The 17941-nt window shown below is 43.2% G+C and overlaps 1 protein-coding gene across 17 annotated transcripts in view; it reads right to left on the bottom strand.

Moving 5' to 3' along the window:
* Positions 1 to 3015: 3015 nt before the first annotated feature.
* The window catches only part of TMPRSS11E (transmembrane serine protease 11E), a 48210-nt gene continuing 33284 nt past the window's right edge, over positions 3016 to 17941 (bottom strand). For 13 of the 17 annotated variants that reach the window (XM_064417277.1, XM_064417280.1, XM_064417279.1 and 10 more), the window contains 9 exons: positions 10601 to 10724; positions 9233 to 9348; positions 8739 to 8806; positions 8122 to 8285; positions 7100 to 7138; positions 5900 to 6080; positions 5415 to 5680; positions 4397 to 4539; positions 3016 to 4010 (listed from right to left, as the gene is read on the bottom strand). In XM_064417277.1, the coding sequence (XP_064273347.1) occupies positions 3849 to 4010; positions 4397 to 4539; positions 5415 to 5680; positions 5900 to 6080; positions 7100 to 7138; positions 8122 to 8285; positions 8739 to 8806; positions 9233 to 9348; positions 10601 to 10724 (1263 nt within the window). In that variant the 3' untranslated portion in view covers positions 3016 to 3848. Of the gene's footprint in view, positions 4011 to 4396; positions 4540 to 5414; positions 5681 to 5899; positions 6081 to 7099; positions 7139 to 8121; positions 8286 to 8738; positions 8807 to 9232; positions 9349 to 10600; positions 10725 to 11809; positions 11929 to 14811; positions 14884 to 16738; positions 16846 to 17941 lie in introns of those variants that run through there. The other 4 variants (XM_064417294.1, XM_064417290.1, XM_064417293.1 and 1 more) reach the window with 4 other exon arrangements.

Below are 17941 nucleotides of genomic sequence, written 5' to 3'. Positions count from 1 at the left end.
AACCTCACTATACTTATCCTACTCAGCTCTCAAAATTACTGCTGCTCTGCTATCTTATTTGCAAGAAGGCTCACAAGCTCAGAAAACTTACCCACGATGCCAAAAATACCTGACCACGCGCCTTCCCAGTCTGCTCTTCCACAGGACAAAGCTCAGGCTTTGTTCTTGCAGATAAGCAGACAAAACCTGCTCAGCCCTTGCTCTCACAGCCACATCCTACTGTATTTAACACACTTAGAGGGGAGAGAGGGATGCCAAGCTTTCCAATGGGAGAGACCTGAAACTCACACAGTGCTGCAGATGCCTGTGCTGAAAGCCTCCAGCTTTAAGCAGCTGCAGCCTCCCCAGATTTTGCATGCAAATTGTGTAGCATCCCTGCATCTTCAAGGCAGCAGGAGCACAGTGCCTTGTCCTCCAGCTGCTCTCTAGTGAGCTGAAGCAGAGCTCCACCAGCTGCCAAGGGTGTAAGGTTCTTGTACAATACAATTCACCCTCTAGTGGATGACACAGGACCTATTTACCTGCACAAAAATTTGGGTAACCACTGGCCAGGTGGGTAAATTCTGTCCTAGTCTGGATGACATTTTGCTCATCTAACAGCTTCTAACAATCAAAAAAAACCAGATGATTAAGAGAACATAAAAGCCAGCACATAAATCCATGGTATAGAATCAGTGTAACGTTCTAAAACAGAGGAATCTCCAACTCTTACAGTTGCCGTGATGCAGGAAATTAGTAAGTACATGAAACAGAAGGTAAATCTAACAGATTTTATTAAATTTACATATAAATTACATTGCTGTGTGTCATGCATGATTGTATAGTTAGATATATCCCATTCTGCCTTAAGTGAAGATGTTAATTCCTCTAAAAACACAGATGAGAGAAACTGCAGCTTGTAGCTTCACAAATTGGTGAAAATGCAGCTTCAAAGAAATACAAGTCTGCTAGACCACTAAACCAAATAAAAAATTTTAGCTTCAGGTTTCCTTAATTTCCCTCACGAAAAGCCAGACAAGGTTGACATCAGTGTAGTTTTAGCACAAGTAAAGGATTCGGGCCCATCATGTCCAGCCATATCAATATTCCCTTGGATGAAGCCTGTTCTTTCAAATGCTCTTCTTGATTGTCACTATTAGTACTGCTTTGCATCACCAAGAGGCCTCAGAGCATGTGAACTATATTGCTTCCAGAAGAAACTGGAACTGAAATTTCCAGATGCTATAAGGAGAATCTCCATAGGGTAGTCTAAAATAAAGGCTTCCAAAACATACCCCAGGTGGAGGATAGCCAGGTCCTCTTCATCCCCACTCCTCCTGGCTGCACACAGCAATAAGAGAGATCAGGTACTGTGTCTCTACAAGTAGACCCTCAGAAATGGCAGTTCCTTAAGCAAATGACAAGTTGAGTTTTAAAGTTTTTTTTGCCCCACTTTGGAGAACAAGATTTACTCTAGCCCTTGAGACTGAGCTAAATGCTTAAGGCTTTCTGATATAGTACCCAAAATAAGCAAATTAGGAAGTTCACAGATTCAAAAATTTTTTTTTTTGGACATCTACTTTTGGGGAATCAGTGAGAAAGTTGGTATTTGCAATCCTAAAAATGTGAAGTGTGTAAGTTACAATGAAATCCAGCAGATAGAGAAACCATTATGTCCTTTGAAAACCCAAGCCTAAAGTGGTTTGAAAACTGAAAATCCATAGTATTTTTAATTATATTTATGAATAAAAGTATAAAATTTCATTCACCATCCTGGCAAGACAAATGCTATAACCAAGAAAAAAAAACCATATATATTTGTCATATATCATTTTTAAGCTTCCTCTAACAAGCAATATATGTAAAAGACATGTTTGGCTGAAGAGGCTGAAATTAAATTTTCTGGGCTCAGACCTATGGAACCAGTCTGACTGTGTTTATTCCCTATGTAGACATTAAACCACCAAGTTCATTTCTGAAGCTCACAGCATTCCACAAGAAAAGTTCCTGCAGGTGAAAAAAGGAATCAAGTGCCAGGTATACACAAGTGTAGAACACACAACAGTCTGGAAGTCTGTGGGCTTCCAACTATTCCAGTACCTCCAGTGAGGCTCTAGAACAACTGCTCTCTGGACTGACAAAGAGATCACAGGACATGTAATCAAAATGCTTCTGTTATCACTGCTCTGGAGGGATCACTGCTCTATTTGGGCAGCACTGGCAGCCAGCTGCACAGTCCAGAGGGATCCCTGAGCTGCCATTGACTTTGCCAGCTGAATGGTGCTCAACTTGAACAACACTCTGATCCTAAGACTGTAACCACTGAGGGCCTGTTTTCCCTGGCCCTTCTAAGAGCATACTGAAAGCCTGCTGTATGCCTTTTCTAGCCTGGCAGAAGGTTCTTGCTTGCTTGCCATGCTGGCCCAGCTCTGAGTCTTAGCAGTGTGGCCAGTATCTCCTCTCCTGAGTTCTTTCTCTTCTGGTCACAGAGGAAGAAAAGAGCAGTTGAGTGGCTCGTTATTCAGCAATTAAGTCCACAACACTTGCTGTTGTTAGGATCGGGATCCACATTTAGTTGGAAAGCTTTCAGATACACCAAGGAGTGCATCCTCTCCAAAAATAGGTGTGTTCTGCTGCTGGGTTGTAGAAAGCATTGGATATCTGCCTTGCTGACAGAAACCTGGGCTCCTGAAAACATGAAGCCAGAGAGAATATGAGGTTTGTGTGGCTGAGATTAAATGAGTCAGCTACAGTTTGGCAATGCAACACAGGCAATTCTTACTTCCTGTGAGAAGAGAGAGCTCTGTATATAAGACTTTTGGGTCTGTCAGAAGTTCTGTCCTGCTCTGAAGGACAGGGACATTTCCACTGTAATGCAAAAGCTTTATTTTTTATTTTTTTTTCCCAGGATATAGCTAAAGATGCACATATAAAACTATAAAGACTTGAGAACAGCATTCACAAGAATAAGAAGTTTGAGAAGTTTTTTTTTGATGAAGGTCATACTAAGATTGTTTCAATTATCCACCCTGCACAAAAGGCAAAGGACTTTTATTCAGAAAAATAATACAGTCTGGAAAGATAAAACTGGAAATTAATTCAGCCAAATATTGTTCTACGACAACAACTGGTATGAACATAAGGTGGTTTTTGGTCTTAAGTCCAGCAATCACTCCCCTTGCAAATGCTGTGGTAGAGACTGTTTATATGAAATGATGAGCAGGCAAACGTTCACTTGTTCAAAGAAGGCAGACACAAGCTGGTGTTTTCCACTAATTTCTTTCTCAGGCAAGGAAAAGTTCTCTATTCACTTAACAGTCCAATGTGATATTAGGAACCAGGACTTGGCTTTAAGCCATCTTCCATTCTTCATTATAGTGCACTCCCTGGAATGATGCAGGAGAGAGCTCAAGAATTCAGAAGTAGAGCAGCCTTGGAGTCAGGGCCTGGATTGCAGCTTTTCTATGGATAGAATGGGCCTTGTGAGCACACAGCAAATGGATGGGCCAGGTTTCAGTTATAGCTTGTCTTGGATGCTGGTAGATGATTGTTTGGGCTCAAACACTTTGCTTGGGTATAAAAGCTGGGGCCAAGACATGTGGCCATGTAGAAAAAAGGGTCAATATATTGCATATAGACGAAGGCAGTTGTCCCTCTGACAGACTACTTCCTGAACAAACAAATGGATCAAGTCCATTCCTGTCTGGCTGTAGGCCAAACCAATTTCAAGTCCCAGACTGCTCCAAGCTTACAGGTACTTTATACACGACCACAAGCTAAGCCAGCAGCTGCTTAGAGGGTGACCACAGAGCAGGATGTGTCAGGGGAATAGCTGTACACAGCCCACAGAACTTAACCTGCTCCAGGTCTCAGATGCCCGTTTTGGAGTGGATCCAGTTTCGATAGTAAGTCACTCGTGTGTATACTCCTGGTTTATTTGGCTTGCCACATTCATCTCCCCAGCTCACTATTCCCACAAGATACCAGATTCCTCTGGAATTCGCATGCACCAGTGGCCCACCAGAGTCACCCTAAGGAGAAAAATGTCAACAGACAGAAAAAAGTAAACAGTCATGAAACTGCAACGCTCAAATTCTTCTGTTACAACTGGTGGGTATTTTTCTGTAGACCTCAGCTATAATTCAAGTTTCACACAGTTTACTGACAAGACAGAGGATCACAGCCTGTGTCTAATTCACACCCTCACATCTGCATTCTCTCACTTCTGCATTGTGTATAAACTTCATGCAAACTGAATCGCAGACTCCAGCATATGAGCCTTGAAGCTCTTCATTTGTATCTACCAACATATTGAAACTCATAAACTTAAGATTGCCCAAAGTACATTTTATTTCTAGAAAACATCACCTTCCACCCCACCTATTTCCATTTTACTTCTACCAATAAAGAGACTTACCTGGCAAGCATCCACCTGCCCCTCCAAGTATCCAGCACACAGCATTCCAGCTGTTATCGCTCCACCGTACACTTGTCTCCTATTACAAATCTCAGTACTTATAATTCTCACTTCTGCTTGTCGCAGCTGGTTAACACTATTGCCTAGAAGGAGAAATAGCATTAGAATTTGTAGACAGGTAAAAACCTCAATGATTAGGAATAGCAAATTTTTCCTGACACTTTTCTGCCATCACAGGCAATTAAGGGAGCTACCCAGAAAATGTCTCAGTATTAAGAAAGTTAATCCCCACCCCAACTCCCAAAGTCCTTCACTTGTTCCTAAACTTAACTCCTATCCAGCTTTCATCATCACCAGATGCTCTTTAGCATAATGGACAAATGGATTTTTTCACGTATTTCAGTGCTGCATTCAACTGTAGGCTACATGGTGTGTCCTTGCTATCACTGAAAAGACCCATTTGATTAACTGCAGCATTGCTTTAGGCAATCACTACACATCCCAAGGGTCTCCCATGAAACACAACCTAAACAGGTCAGTGGTTCTCAAGCAGATTTATAGTCCCATCCTCTCTAGCCTCAACAACACAGACCAATTTGAAAGAAGCTCACTCAAATCACCGGATGAGGCCTCACTTATGGCCAAAGAGAGAAAAACTGATGAAAATTGTCATGGTGCATCTGCAAAATATCTGAATAGCAGAAGAACTCATGTCAGAGCTAAACCCAGAGGGACTGGAGAACCAAATGTATTCAACCAGTGCTGTATGTACAAAAACTAAGAAAAGCTGCTCTTAAACCCTGTAAGACTAACCTTCAGGGTTTTCCCCCCATTTCTGATCCACTGACCAAGTCAGAAAAAAAAAGCAGCCAATTAAGTCCAAAGGTATCTCACTAGGACATGCACCTATTAAACACCAAGTCTGAGGAACTCAAAATAAACAAAAAACCCCATAAAACTAACATCAGTCTTCTCAGGCACATGGGTGACAGGGCACAGGGAGGCAAGAGACACTCACCATCATTCTCCAAAGCTCCCCAGCCAGTGACAAAACAGGAACTGTTGTCTGGGAAAACGTGAGATGCTTCAGGAAGGCAGACACTGTGCACATCACTTGTGAATTCAATAGGAGTGGCAAGTTCCACAACAGCCACGTCATACTCATGATCAACAACAAGGTCACCATATCTCTCGTGAACAATAATTCTCCGGACAAATTTTTTCTGTTTTGGAGGTCTCAGCAGAATTCCAAAGCTGGCAGTCCACCTCCGAGGATCTCTTACTCTGAAATATGTTTGAGGTTATGCCAGAGCCACACAAAACAACATACCTAAGGGAGCTTAGGTCTCCATTTAAGCATTCAAAAGCAATGTGACCAGGTTTGCCAAAGGGGAAGAGTAAAACTTCATTATCTTTCAGCAGATATAGATATGAGAGGGTCACAAGAGGTCAGAGCACCCAAGAGTCCTAAGGCCTGTAGGATGAGAGGTGCTGATGCCTTACCCTCTAAAGCAGTGGGCTGCAGTCACCAGCCAGGTGTTACTGATGATTGATGCCCCACAGCGATGGGTCCCATCGAGCTGAATGCTCGCCTGCCATGGCCATTCTGCCTCCCGTGCATGCTGCCCGCCAGTTATTCTTTCCACTCCTGTGAAGGATGATGTCTGTCTTCGTATTCCACAGCCTGTCAGAGAAAAGGTAGCTCTGCTTTAGCTGATTGAAGGCCCTCATGGCTGCAGGCACAGGTGTAACAGGACAGGAGTCTCCATCAAGAGACAGCCTAAAGCAGGGAAACCAAGTGCCATGGTCACAAGTGTCTCAGTATACATGCAGGATAAACAAAGAAGTTTGGTAGAGGAGTCAGTACTTTTTCATTAAGCCAGTTTTCAGACACACAAGCCCATATGAATTCCCATGGGACCTGAAAACTGTGTATCTGAGATACTGAAAGAAAAGGGATTTTGTCAGGTCACCTCCAGATTAGCCTTGGCCACTGTGCCAACAATCCGGTATTATCAGCTGAAAAATGTTAGACTCCAACCAGTTAATTCTCAGAGGCCATTTGAAGATGGAAAGCTAACATGCAAAGTCTTCAAGAGCATGCAGTGGACTGATGGAGTGCCCTGGGAGGGCACTTATCCTGTCTCCCAGTTTCCTGAGGAGCTCTAAGACCTCAAGGGAGAGCACAACAGGAGGACTGAGAACTTGCCACTCTCCGGGGCTGTGCCACTGTCTTGCTCTGAGTGTGAACAGCTCTTCTCCCTCTCCCACCCTCCGGTCTTTCCTTAAAGTTTAGGTCAAATCTGACAGACGTCTACTGCCAAATCTTTCTTCAGGGAGGAGGAGGGTGGAGGGAAAATGTTTATTGAAGGACTCCAGCAAGAATCATGGCCCACAGCAAAACCGTAGTCCTTCTGCAAGCTTGCTAACAGCAGCTCACTACATGCCCCTACTTCCAACAACCAACATTAAAGCAAGTGCTTCCCACCACCAAGCCAGAATGTTTGATTCTACAAATGTATAGAGCCAGTAAATACTGCAAGGAAATAAGCTGAAGTCTCCCCAGGCTCATGCACTGTCTGCTGTTCTAGTATCTGCAACAAATTATATTTTCAACTTGTATCATGAAAGTTAAGGATTTTCTAAGTACAGAACCTCCAGCACTGTGTCCTTGGATCTTTACTATAAAGAATTTGTACTTACAGTTGTTTAAAAGGTTATCTCCCTTTTCCTTGTTCAACTCTGGAATGAAAAGCAAAGACCACAGTAAGTTTATCTCATATGCTATTGTGATCCAGTCCAGACTCTCTCCCTGTACCCAGGATACAACAATTAAATGGCTTGTATTGCTGCCTGGAGTGACAGTACAAAAACTAGTAATTTGCTCTGTTAGAGAAGTTTAGCTAAGCCTTTGTTCCTCACTGAAAGACCACAGGATGCCCATTTCTTGCCTCAGCTCAGAGCTAACAAAAGCAGCAGATGACTGCAAGTGGGTACAAGTTACATCTACATGTACAATGTGTACAGCCACCAGCAAATGCCTACAGGCCTTTGTTCAGGTTTAGTGTGGCAAGGTGGTCAGATGAGTCTTCACAAGTCCTCAGTGCTGGGATTGTCTGAAGGTAAACTGCAACATTTCTAATTTCTTTCCTACAAAAACCCCTCTGTCAGAGTCAGGTAACAATCCACAACAGATCCATGAGAGAGGATTACTGCCCCTTATCCTGGGGATCTTGTTATGGATACTTGCTACAGAAATCTGTCAAATGACAAAGGAAATGGCAGAGGACAGAGAAGGGAACAACCTCAGCCCTGTATTTTTAATAGCTTGAGGACTCTGTATTTCAGTGCCTGGTTATAAAGGTTCTTATTCAATTTACTGCATGTCTTAAACTTGTTTGTGAACCCATGGTCACAAAGCTGGACCTTTTTTGATGGATTGAGGGGGACTATCTCATTCAACACAACCAAGTCACACAGGAAAAGCCTCTGATGCACGGAGAAGAGCTCACACCCATAAATCAGTGCCAATATGTTTTAGTTCTTTCCATGTTCCGTCTTCCAACTTCCCATGCTGTCAGCCTAACAGACAATTTTGAGAAGACAAAAAAAGAAAACAAGAATATACAAGAATATTTGCATATTAAGGTGAAACTCATTATGCTGAGAACAGCCAAGTGTGAGGAACAAATGCCAAACTGAAAACACAAACCTAAGGCACTTGCCTGTGAGTGTAATGGTAGACTGGTCAATATTCAGGTTCGTCGAGATTGCTTTCAGCCTTCTGAGTAACACACGGTTGACTTGACCCCAGGTCGCTGCTTCACTGTCAGCAGAGGGAAATTTAAATACCAGAACAACAGATGCAAGCACTCCAAGAGGATCTGGGCTACAAACCAACAAAAACAAATGGTGTCGTTCTCCTTGCCTACTAATGCTCCTGGTTCTGCTTTGTGCTGCCTGCCTTCTTTATATGAGATCTGGTCTGCACAGATGTCCAGAACACATAGTATCTCTGTGCTCAAGTAAAGGAAGATGATGACATGTCAGCAGGGAGCAAAAGCTTCTTGCTATGACAGTGATCAGAGGGAATTTTCTGGGAACAGTTAGGGAAACGGTAATCAATCTGCAGAATTATAAAGCCAAACTTCTCTTCCTTGCTGACCTCTAAGGGTAACTGAGTCCTCAGTGTTGTGAGCACTAGAGGACAGCAACAACCAGACAAGGCTTAGTCACCCTGCTGGTGTAACCCAAGCAACCAGGAATGCTCCATATTGTCAACAGGTAGGAAGAAAAGGCATTTAGCACATCCCTGCTTATTCCTAGCCTTCACAGTACTTACTTTAGACTGACCACGTGGGACCTGAGGTATCTTTTACTTAGAAAGGACCCCCTGAATACTTCAGATATCTGTTAAAAGAAAAGAGTGTGTTAAAATACACTGGCAATAAGTACATGTTTTTACAATATAACAGTCTCATGAGCCTCAGAAACACATGAAAATGCTTTCAGATCTCCACTTCTACACCAAAGCTACCACCAAATTTCCATCAGGGAATGGAGATCCAAAATAAACAGCTGAGTTGGCTGATTTCGTATCCATTCTGCTCTGTGCTTGCCAGTTCTACCACAGGGCTTGTGGAGCAGACATCACCTGTGCTTACCATCTGCATGTGCATAGTCAGCTATGCATCTTTAACCCACAACAGCAAGGTGTGTGAGGTAAGGCCAGCCATGTAGGGATGAGGTACAATCACCTCTGACTCTATTTTCAATTACACATTTGCAGAGCTCTTCAGCATAGGTCAGGTGTAAGGAGAGAAGCTTTTAGTTTACCATGGTTTCAATATCTTCACTTAGGTTCCTGAACTCATCTGTAGTTTGCCTTTCATACTGAGGATTATAGTCCACATTGGTGATTAGGAAAGATGCATCGTAATATCTGTCTTGATCTACAGAGGAGAAAAAGAAGGAAAGGTAGCTGATCACCTTTAGTACAATTCAAAGATGCACAGTATCTCACAGAACCTGGCACAAGCAAGGGTCCCTGGCCCTGGCAGTGATCCTGTCAACTATGAAATTACAGCTTTAGCAGCACTTTGGTAAAAGGGTGTTCTGGACCATCCTGTTGCTCCAGGGACCATCTAAGGGCTCATTTCTTCTTTGAGCACCATCCCAAGGAGCTCCAAATTACACCCACTACAACATTGCCCTGAGGTCCATCTTCTTGTTGGCCTGAGATGAACACAGCACAAGACAAAGGAGCCCTTCTGACTCAGACACATCCACTCCTTCCTAGCTGCACTCTGTCACATTCCACCCCCTCTGAGAGGCATGTGGGGCAGAGCTGTTTGCATCTGTTCTGTGGTTGAGTTAATTTTAAAATCTGTTTCTTGGGTGTATGGCAGAGAGGAGCCCTGCAACACAGAGCTGGCAAAAAGCAAAGCTGAGCTGTAGCTCTGCCACTGCTCCTTCTGGTGTCCTAGTGCAAGCCATGGCCTCATTGACTCTTGGTGAGCTGAGATGGCCACATGATTAATTCCACTCCAGCAGGAAAGCATTTCAAAAAACTCACACTGCTATCTCAGAGGCTGGGAATGGAATGACTCAACTTCATTCATGAGGCAAGTGACTGGGAATGAAATTAATTGTCCCCAAGTCGTGAGCCAAGATGGTTGAACTTTGTGACCTTAAATATCTTTTCCAACTTTAATGATTCTCTGATCTGCTACTGAAACTGGGCTCTTGGCAACCAGAACTGAGTTCTGAGCTCTGAAAATATTAAAGCTCTGCCCTCTCTCTTTCTGGAATGTTCTCAGCTAGAAGGGCCAGGTTGAGTTTCTGCAAAAACCCCATTCAAGACTAAGCTTACTATGCAACCTGAGTACTGGACACACCTCTGGCTTACACAGAACACATTTATCCTTTTGTCAGTCAGTGGAGACACCGGATACCAGTGGAAACATCAGGGCAAGAAACAAAAGAAGGATTAAAACTTAAATCCCTGCTTCAAGTAAAGCATATTTCAAGTATTCTTACAGGTCTTCAGATCAATCTAGCTCTCAAATAGCATTTTGAAAATTCTCATGTGAGTTTTATACCAGGGGTAAATTGCATGCCTAAATCATCTGGCAGGACCACAGTAGCAAGTGAAACACAGCAGATTCCTGAAAGATTGTCATAACAAAATAGCAGGGCACTTACCATGGCACAAAAGAAATGTAATCAAGCCAATGATGAGGGCTAAGCCTACTATCACTGACACAACAATGACTGCGATCTTCCATGGCTCCAAGCGCCTTACTCCTCTGTCCATCTGGATCACTGCCTGTATTGAAGAAAACAACATGGAGAAATTCAACTCCAGTACAAAGACAATAGTTCCTCCAGAGTCTAACCATATCTGGCACAGCTTAGCTCAGCTGCAAAGCCCCACAGAATGAGGTAAGTTGGGAAAGACCTCTGGACTCCGAGGGTCTGACTGTTTAAACTAAGCCCCATTAAAGTAGGTTGCTCCAGACCTTGTCCAGTCAAGTTTTTAGTGTCTCCAAAGAGAAAGATAACTCAGTCTCCCAAGATCTCTGGTCCAGCCACTGCCCATCTTCATGGCAAAAGCTCTTCCTTTATATTCAGTCAGAATTTCCTGTGTTCTAACTTGCCTCTGTTGCCTCAGATACACACTGAGAAAAAGTTGTGCAGGATTTGCTAGTAGAGACAATTTCACTTCAAGAAATATTACACAGATTTCAGGTGCAGCCAACTGCCTACACAGGTACTTAAACTGAACATAAATGTAATAATTCATGACTGATGAAATAACCTCTGTCCCAAGGATACTCTAGGCAACCAAAGATGCCACATAATACGTAGCTTTGGTTATATTTAGTTGGTATGAGTAGTAACATTTGTTGAGTCCCTACAGGGTTTGGGGCTTACTGCTCCAAAGCCACACATATATTGAAAGTGACCACATCCTGTGTCCTGCCAGACAGTCTATAGAGAAAGAGGTACTTGTGTGTAAATGTGACATGGCAACAAGATCCAGTAGTAACTCTCTGAAAGTCACAAGGAGAACTTGTCTCACACATGGACAGAGGCACAGAAGACTTTTTCCTCCACTTATATCCTCCAGTGCGGCATTAAGCAACAGAACATTAGGAAAAAATGCATTTTTGTGTATGCCCTCAGTAGCTTTATTGTAGGATGATGCAAAACCTTATGCACATTTATTAAAGATCCCCAGTAATTCCACAGCACACCATGTGGTAATTGTCATGCCACATACTGAGTCCCTGCAACATGGTCTGCATTAGTACATGGTATCAGAAAAACACCTGAGATAATCTCACAGATCTCTGGGAGAGACAAATGGCAGCAGCCAGCCCTCAAGAGGAGGACTGGCTGGCTACTCACCATGCTGCTTTACACCCCCTGATCCGTGCTGGTATTGCTGTGAACCAGACATAATAAAACGCTGTTTTCCCCTTTCCAGGCCTATGGCACAGCCATCTCTGAGCAAAATCTGAGAAGCTGCAGGCAGGAAGAGGAAGAAAGGCAGGCAGAGAGAATAAGTATTTGCAGGTTTTCTGACTACAAGGTGGAAAAGAAAAAAGAAGAAATCACAGTGAAAGCAGAGCAGGTTAACAGCAGAGGCTCCACCTCAGGAAATGAGCTGAGTGAGCAGATGAGCAGTGCATGTGAGGGTCTGGTGCACAATTCCAAGACAGCAAAAGGCAGTGTAGTGGTGACAGAGGGGAATGGTGTTATACCCTCTGCTCTGATGGGAAGAAAACCAAGTAAAGCCACAAGCAAGAAATGGCAAGAAAAACAAACAGGGAAAAAAATTTAAAAAAAAAATCCCAAAAACCAGATAGCACTACAGAGGAAGGAGATGAGAGATCTGCAGGCAGCAAGGGTGTATTCAGCAAGATACAGGGAAGCTGGAAGAAACTTAAAGTTTAATCTCCTCATATAAAAACTTGTTTTTGGCTAGTGAGAGTGCTAGCCAAATGGGCAAATTTTTTACCTATTCAAAGAGGTGGCATACTGGAAAGAAAATGTTAAAATCGAGGAGCTTCAGCCAGCATCACAACTGCAGGTAGTCACAAGCAGCAGCTTAGCATTACCAAAATATACAGGACAGGTGACTAAGATCAAGTCTTCTGCTTCAGAGTCACATGCTATGGAGAAAGCCAGTACCTCTCCTTCTGTGGTTCCTACTTTACTGGGGCAAGTTCTGCTCTTGCAATGCACAGCCCAAGTTTTCCCCACCAGACCAGCTCAGTTTCCTGATATCGAGGCTATAGGGCAGTTGATAGGAGGCTGAAAACCCAGGCTGGCCAAGATTACTCCTTTGCAAACTACAAGTTGCAATAAGCACATAAATAACACCCACCAGAACTCAACTGACTTCACTGGGGCCTTGACTTCTCGCCACCTAGACCTGCACTGTATACACTGTCCATCAGCTCCGAGAGTTTAGCAGAAAAAGACATTCAGATAAAAACCTAAAACCAGTGGAACTGTTCTGCCTCAGTTTCTTCAATACGCTGCAGCCTTCCATGGAACACTCCCATACCCATCTCACACATTTCCCAGTCCCAGAGAATTGCAACATACCTCATGGGCAGTCAATTATTACTCTTGAGGGCAAGCCTCTTGGCTAATCAGAACAGCCCACTACAGCAACGTGCCTCTGTCCCTCCTCAGTAGCCACATCTCATGCTTGAAAGAGGCAGCTTTTGCATTTTGCTTTGCTCTCCTCATTGAAGAGCTTTTGCTTCCAGCCTGAGCCCCTCTCATCCACCTCAATCAGACTGGTTCCCTGTCCTGCAGCTGTCCCCACTCCTAGGGGCAATTGGAGCACCAACCCTCCACTGCTCTTGGCACATAGAACACACAGCACAGCCCTGGCAGTGTATGGCTGACTCTGCAGATACTGAGGCAACTGTGCTCTTGGATCATAACTGCTCATAACTGCTGCATTTTCTGAACTGTCTCCAGACAGGTTTCCTCAAAACATGGCCTTATGCCAAAGCTACAAAGCTTAAGATTAAAGGAACTGGGCATCTCCTTGCCTGTGAGACTCATGCTCTCACAGGCAGCACTGTCCTTCCAGCCATCTGCCTCTATTTCTGTCTCCTTTTTGTGCAAATACCAGCTACAGCCACAAACACTGGCAGCACAGACCTCTTTCTCCTCCAATATTTCAGAACTGCTTGTTCTCCATAAGTCACACAGACTTGCAAAGGGAAACAGAAACCTTAGGAAGTGCTGTAATGCTCAGGGAAATGGAAACATGGGAGATAAGGACTAAATCCCTATGACACTTCTGATACCGATTTCACTTTTTTTTTTTTTAAGAAAAAGATTTAAAGCATTAATATCATAGAATCATAGAATGGTTTGTGTTGGAATGGACTCTTAGAAATCATCTAGTTCCAACACCCTTGCCAAGGGCAGGAACACTTTGCACTTGACACGGTTGCTCAGAGCCCCACCTGGTGTGGGGCCATTCATGCCATGAATACTTCCAGCCAGGCATGGGGCATCCACAACTTTTCTGGGAAACCTGTTCAAATGCCTCACCACCTTCACAGTGAAGAATTTCTTCACAGTATCTCCCATGAATCTCCTCTTCTCCAGGCTGAACAGCCACAATTCTCTCAAGTCTGTCTTCACAGGAGAGCTGTTCCAGCCCTCTGATGATCTTCACAACCCTTCTCTGGCCTTGCTCCAGAAGGTCTGTGTCCTTCCTATGTTCAGCTTATCCAGAGCTGGATGAGTACTCCAGTACTCTGCAAGAGCAGAGTAGAATCACCTCCCTCAAACTGCTGGCCACAGTACTTTTGATGTAGCCCAGCTCACAGTTGGCTTTCTGGGCTGTGAGTGCACATTGCTGGGTCATGTTGAGCTTTTCATCCACCAACACCCACGAGGTGTCAACCAACATCCACATACAGGTAATTAATTTGTATACAGGATATACAAACTGAAGTGGAAATACCTCTTCAAAACCAAAACAGTTTCCTCCCTTTAGCAGGATAGTTTTGACTTCCATCTTGCTGAGTAACAGAATAGGAAAAAAAACAAAAAAACTTTTGCAATGCAAGCACCAAGACTCATCAACTCACACAGTGTACAGTTACCAGTAACTTTCAAGTGTAATGTCTGTGTGTGGGACCCAGCTCAGTAGCCCCCATGTTTTGCTGTTTGGTTTTTTTTCTGTTTTATCTCACAACTAGGCATGCCTAGCTTTGCTGAGGCAGTGGCTAGGATGGTTACTGAGAGCCAGTTCAGGTTATAGCCACTCAATGCTTTCATTATGCATACACTTTACACCTCCAACCAGCTCTTCACTCCCGTAACCTTCTTTGCTATAGTGCCATGGAGGGCAGGACTGCCAGAATAACCACCTTGACAGAGATTCCTGTGCTTGGGACATCCTGCTCCATAGTTATATAATTTAGTGGCAGGTGAATCCCCCTGTTTAGGAATTAGACATGGTCTTCTCCGCACTCTAGTAACCAAGCAAATTCTGCTCCACCCAACAACACTCAATGGCCAGAGAAACACTGATCCTCTGCAGTGCTCATGAAAGCCTTCCCCCATGGATACATCCTTCCTTTCTTTCTGTAGCAAAGAGACATTATTTAACGGACAGGTGTTCTCCTCAGAAGACCCCAAATACCACAGCTGTCTCTGTGATGCCTTCTAGAGTTTGGTGTTTCACACAGCCTCACATTTCTTGTTTCCTTATATCACAGGCTTTGATTTTTTTACTGCCCAAACTCCAGTAAGCTGCAAATTAACTCTTAGCAGGGCTGACGGGGAATTCAGCATTCACGCTCTAGCATGAATGAGGTAACTCAAATTCCACAGGAGCAAACCCTAACAAGAGATCAGACCCAGACACCTCTGGGAGATCTCAAAGGCTAAGTCCTCTCTGCTCTTAAAACCACCTCCTTGTGGTAGCTGACAGCTTTCAGTCTGCAGTGAATTAGTGAGAAGTTTCAAACCCAAGATCCTTTAATTCAGTACAGGCCTGCTTATCTTGGCAATGCTATCAGTGAACATCAAACCTCCTCCAGCAATCCATGTTCTCATTTAAAATATGAGTCATTCCTAAGGGGCCCAAGATAATCCACAAAGACAGCAGCATCTCTCAGTTCATATCACAGCTAATTCAGGTTGGGAAGAGCAAATTATTAAATCTGCTAGCTTACACACCTTGGCTCTGAGACAAAGACTGTGATCACTAAAAAGTTATTTTGTACTGAAAAGAAAAAATCCAAAAGAATTATTTTGAAAATAGATATATTTTAATATAATTAAGTATTCAAAATGCACTAGAGTTGTGTTTAGAAACAGATATATTAAATCAAATCTCGATACAAGATATTTTAATAAGTGAAATACAGGAAGAAATAAAGCAACATTAATTGTTATTGGCATATAAAGAAAAATAGTTATACCAAAATTTTACAGAACTAAAATTGGTCTTCCTTGTGAAACCCATGAGAAAACACAGAGGATTTCAGGTTGGACTTCTGATCAGCCCCAAATGAATTCATTACCTTTGAATTTGGAACATTTACCCAAAAGTGAAAGACAAGCACAATACACAGGTGATAAGCTGGTTTTCCTCTAAACCTGTACCAAACTTCCTAGAAGGTTACTATATTCATTCACAATACAAGTGATGCAAGTTCAGCTCCCACCTCTGCCTGACAGGGTTTGTTTCACTATATTGAAATTATCCATCTCTTCTGGTTGTTACTGTGTGTTATCAAAAGCTTCAGCAAAAGTACTGCCAGCAAACTAATCAGAACCCATCTGTTCAGACAAAAAAAGAAAGTGTAACTTTATCATGTAGCCCTAGTCACAGAATTTCTGGATAAGCAGGGAACAGCCCCCCTGTTCTGCTTTATAGATCTGCCCTTGATATTTTTTGACTTCTTAAGCTAAGACCTTATAGCACCCCAAACTAGATTTGCTTTTAGATTAATCCAAACCATGTTTTCTTGTACCAACTCTTTACTGAAAATGTTTTGCCTTATTCCATAGGAAAAAAAAAAAAAAAAACCTCTTCTGTGTGATCTGCTGCTTTCTATAACACATTTATTATTATATTTTTTGTTATTATACCCCTGCCAACTGATAATCCAGTATTCTCAGAAGAGGCAGTGGCAGAGTTTGGGTGGCACATCTGATGGGGAGGGTCTCTCCACATTTATAGTCATGACCAGTTTTCCCAGCTGATGGATTCAGGTACATGCCTACAATCATTCTTTCTAGAAATAGGACCTTTCACAAGACAACTGAACAGAGTAATCTGCCGACCTGGTGAGTGTGATTTAAAAATCCAGACTAGGTCCCTGGAGCTATCTACCTTGGCAGGGTGGTTGGGAATGGCAGCAAATGGGATACATCTGGCTTACTCAGGAGGCCTATAGAAAAAGCAGAGGGACACAAAGCAAGACTTGGTAATTTCACTCCCACCTTTACCACAAACAACCACACCAGCCTAGCACTTGTCCTGTGCTCTTGTGGCATACTCAGGACACGCACTTCTAAAAGAATGGGACAACAACCTCAGCTGCTTTGAGAACTGGAGCAGAAGAAGCTGGTGCCTAAGTACTGCCAGACCCTTTTTTGGATGAGGTCAGTTACCTACCAGCCTCAATTACTCAATGTTTGATATCTCCTAAAGCACTCTGATACAATGAAAGACTTCCAAACATTGGAGGTATCTGCTGAGGGAAGTGAAGTGTGCGTTTTTCTATGCGTCATACTAAATCAGCTTGATCTCCCCACACCCTTGAACAGCCCACAAAAACAGTAGGTGCTGCATGCCACCCCTCTGCAGTCAGATAAAGCATCAGTAATGTATTTGCCACTTACTAATTGAGCTCCTCCCCTTAACCATCAAATTTTACCAAGGTCTTGCTGCTTCCCCAGAGCACACTTCAGCTGGGTAAAGACAACTGCTCCAAACACAGCTCTTGTCATTTGCTTCAAGATTCAAGGGCAGCATTCAGTCTTTGGGATGTCTTAACTCAAAGCTTCTCAACAACTATATCCATGATGCCAAAATGCTGCTCATACAGGCTTTCCTGGTTATCCAATCACCTCTGCAATCAGCACAAAAGGTTTGCTGTTCCTCACTCCCTCATCCATTTTGCACATGACTGGAAGTTTTGAGCTCTTTACTCATTGGGGAAGAGGTAGCCTCCCATACCACTAAAACAGTCTGTGGGATGTAAGTGTAATGCCAAGGAATGAGATATCCTTTATAATTTATTTGTCTTTCTACAGCTGACTGCCACAGCCAACCTCTTGAGACTCTCATGTTCTGAAACAAGTTTTAGCAGAAGTAGGAGGACTACTCACTACATAAAGACTTACAATTTGCATGAACACTGAGACCATCTCAGTGTAAAGAAAATGTTAAGTACATGGCCACTGACTGCAATCAGTTTAGGATAAATTTCTGTAACTTTAACATCATCTTCCCTTCCAGCTGTGTTGGTCATAGACAAGTAT

Source organism: Passer domesticus, chromosome 4 (assembly GCF_036417665.1).
Source record: "Passer domesticus isolate bPasDom1 chromosome 4, bPasDom1.hap1, whole genome shotgun sequence".
Classification (NCBI taxonomy): Eukaryota; Metazoa; Chordata; class Aves; order Passeriformes; family Passeridae; genus Passer; species Passer domesticus.
The sequence above is the reverse complement of the archived record's forward strand: the minus strand, read 5'-3'. Positions and strand labels throughout refer to the sequence as shown.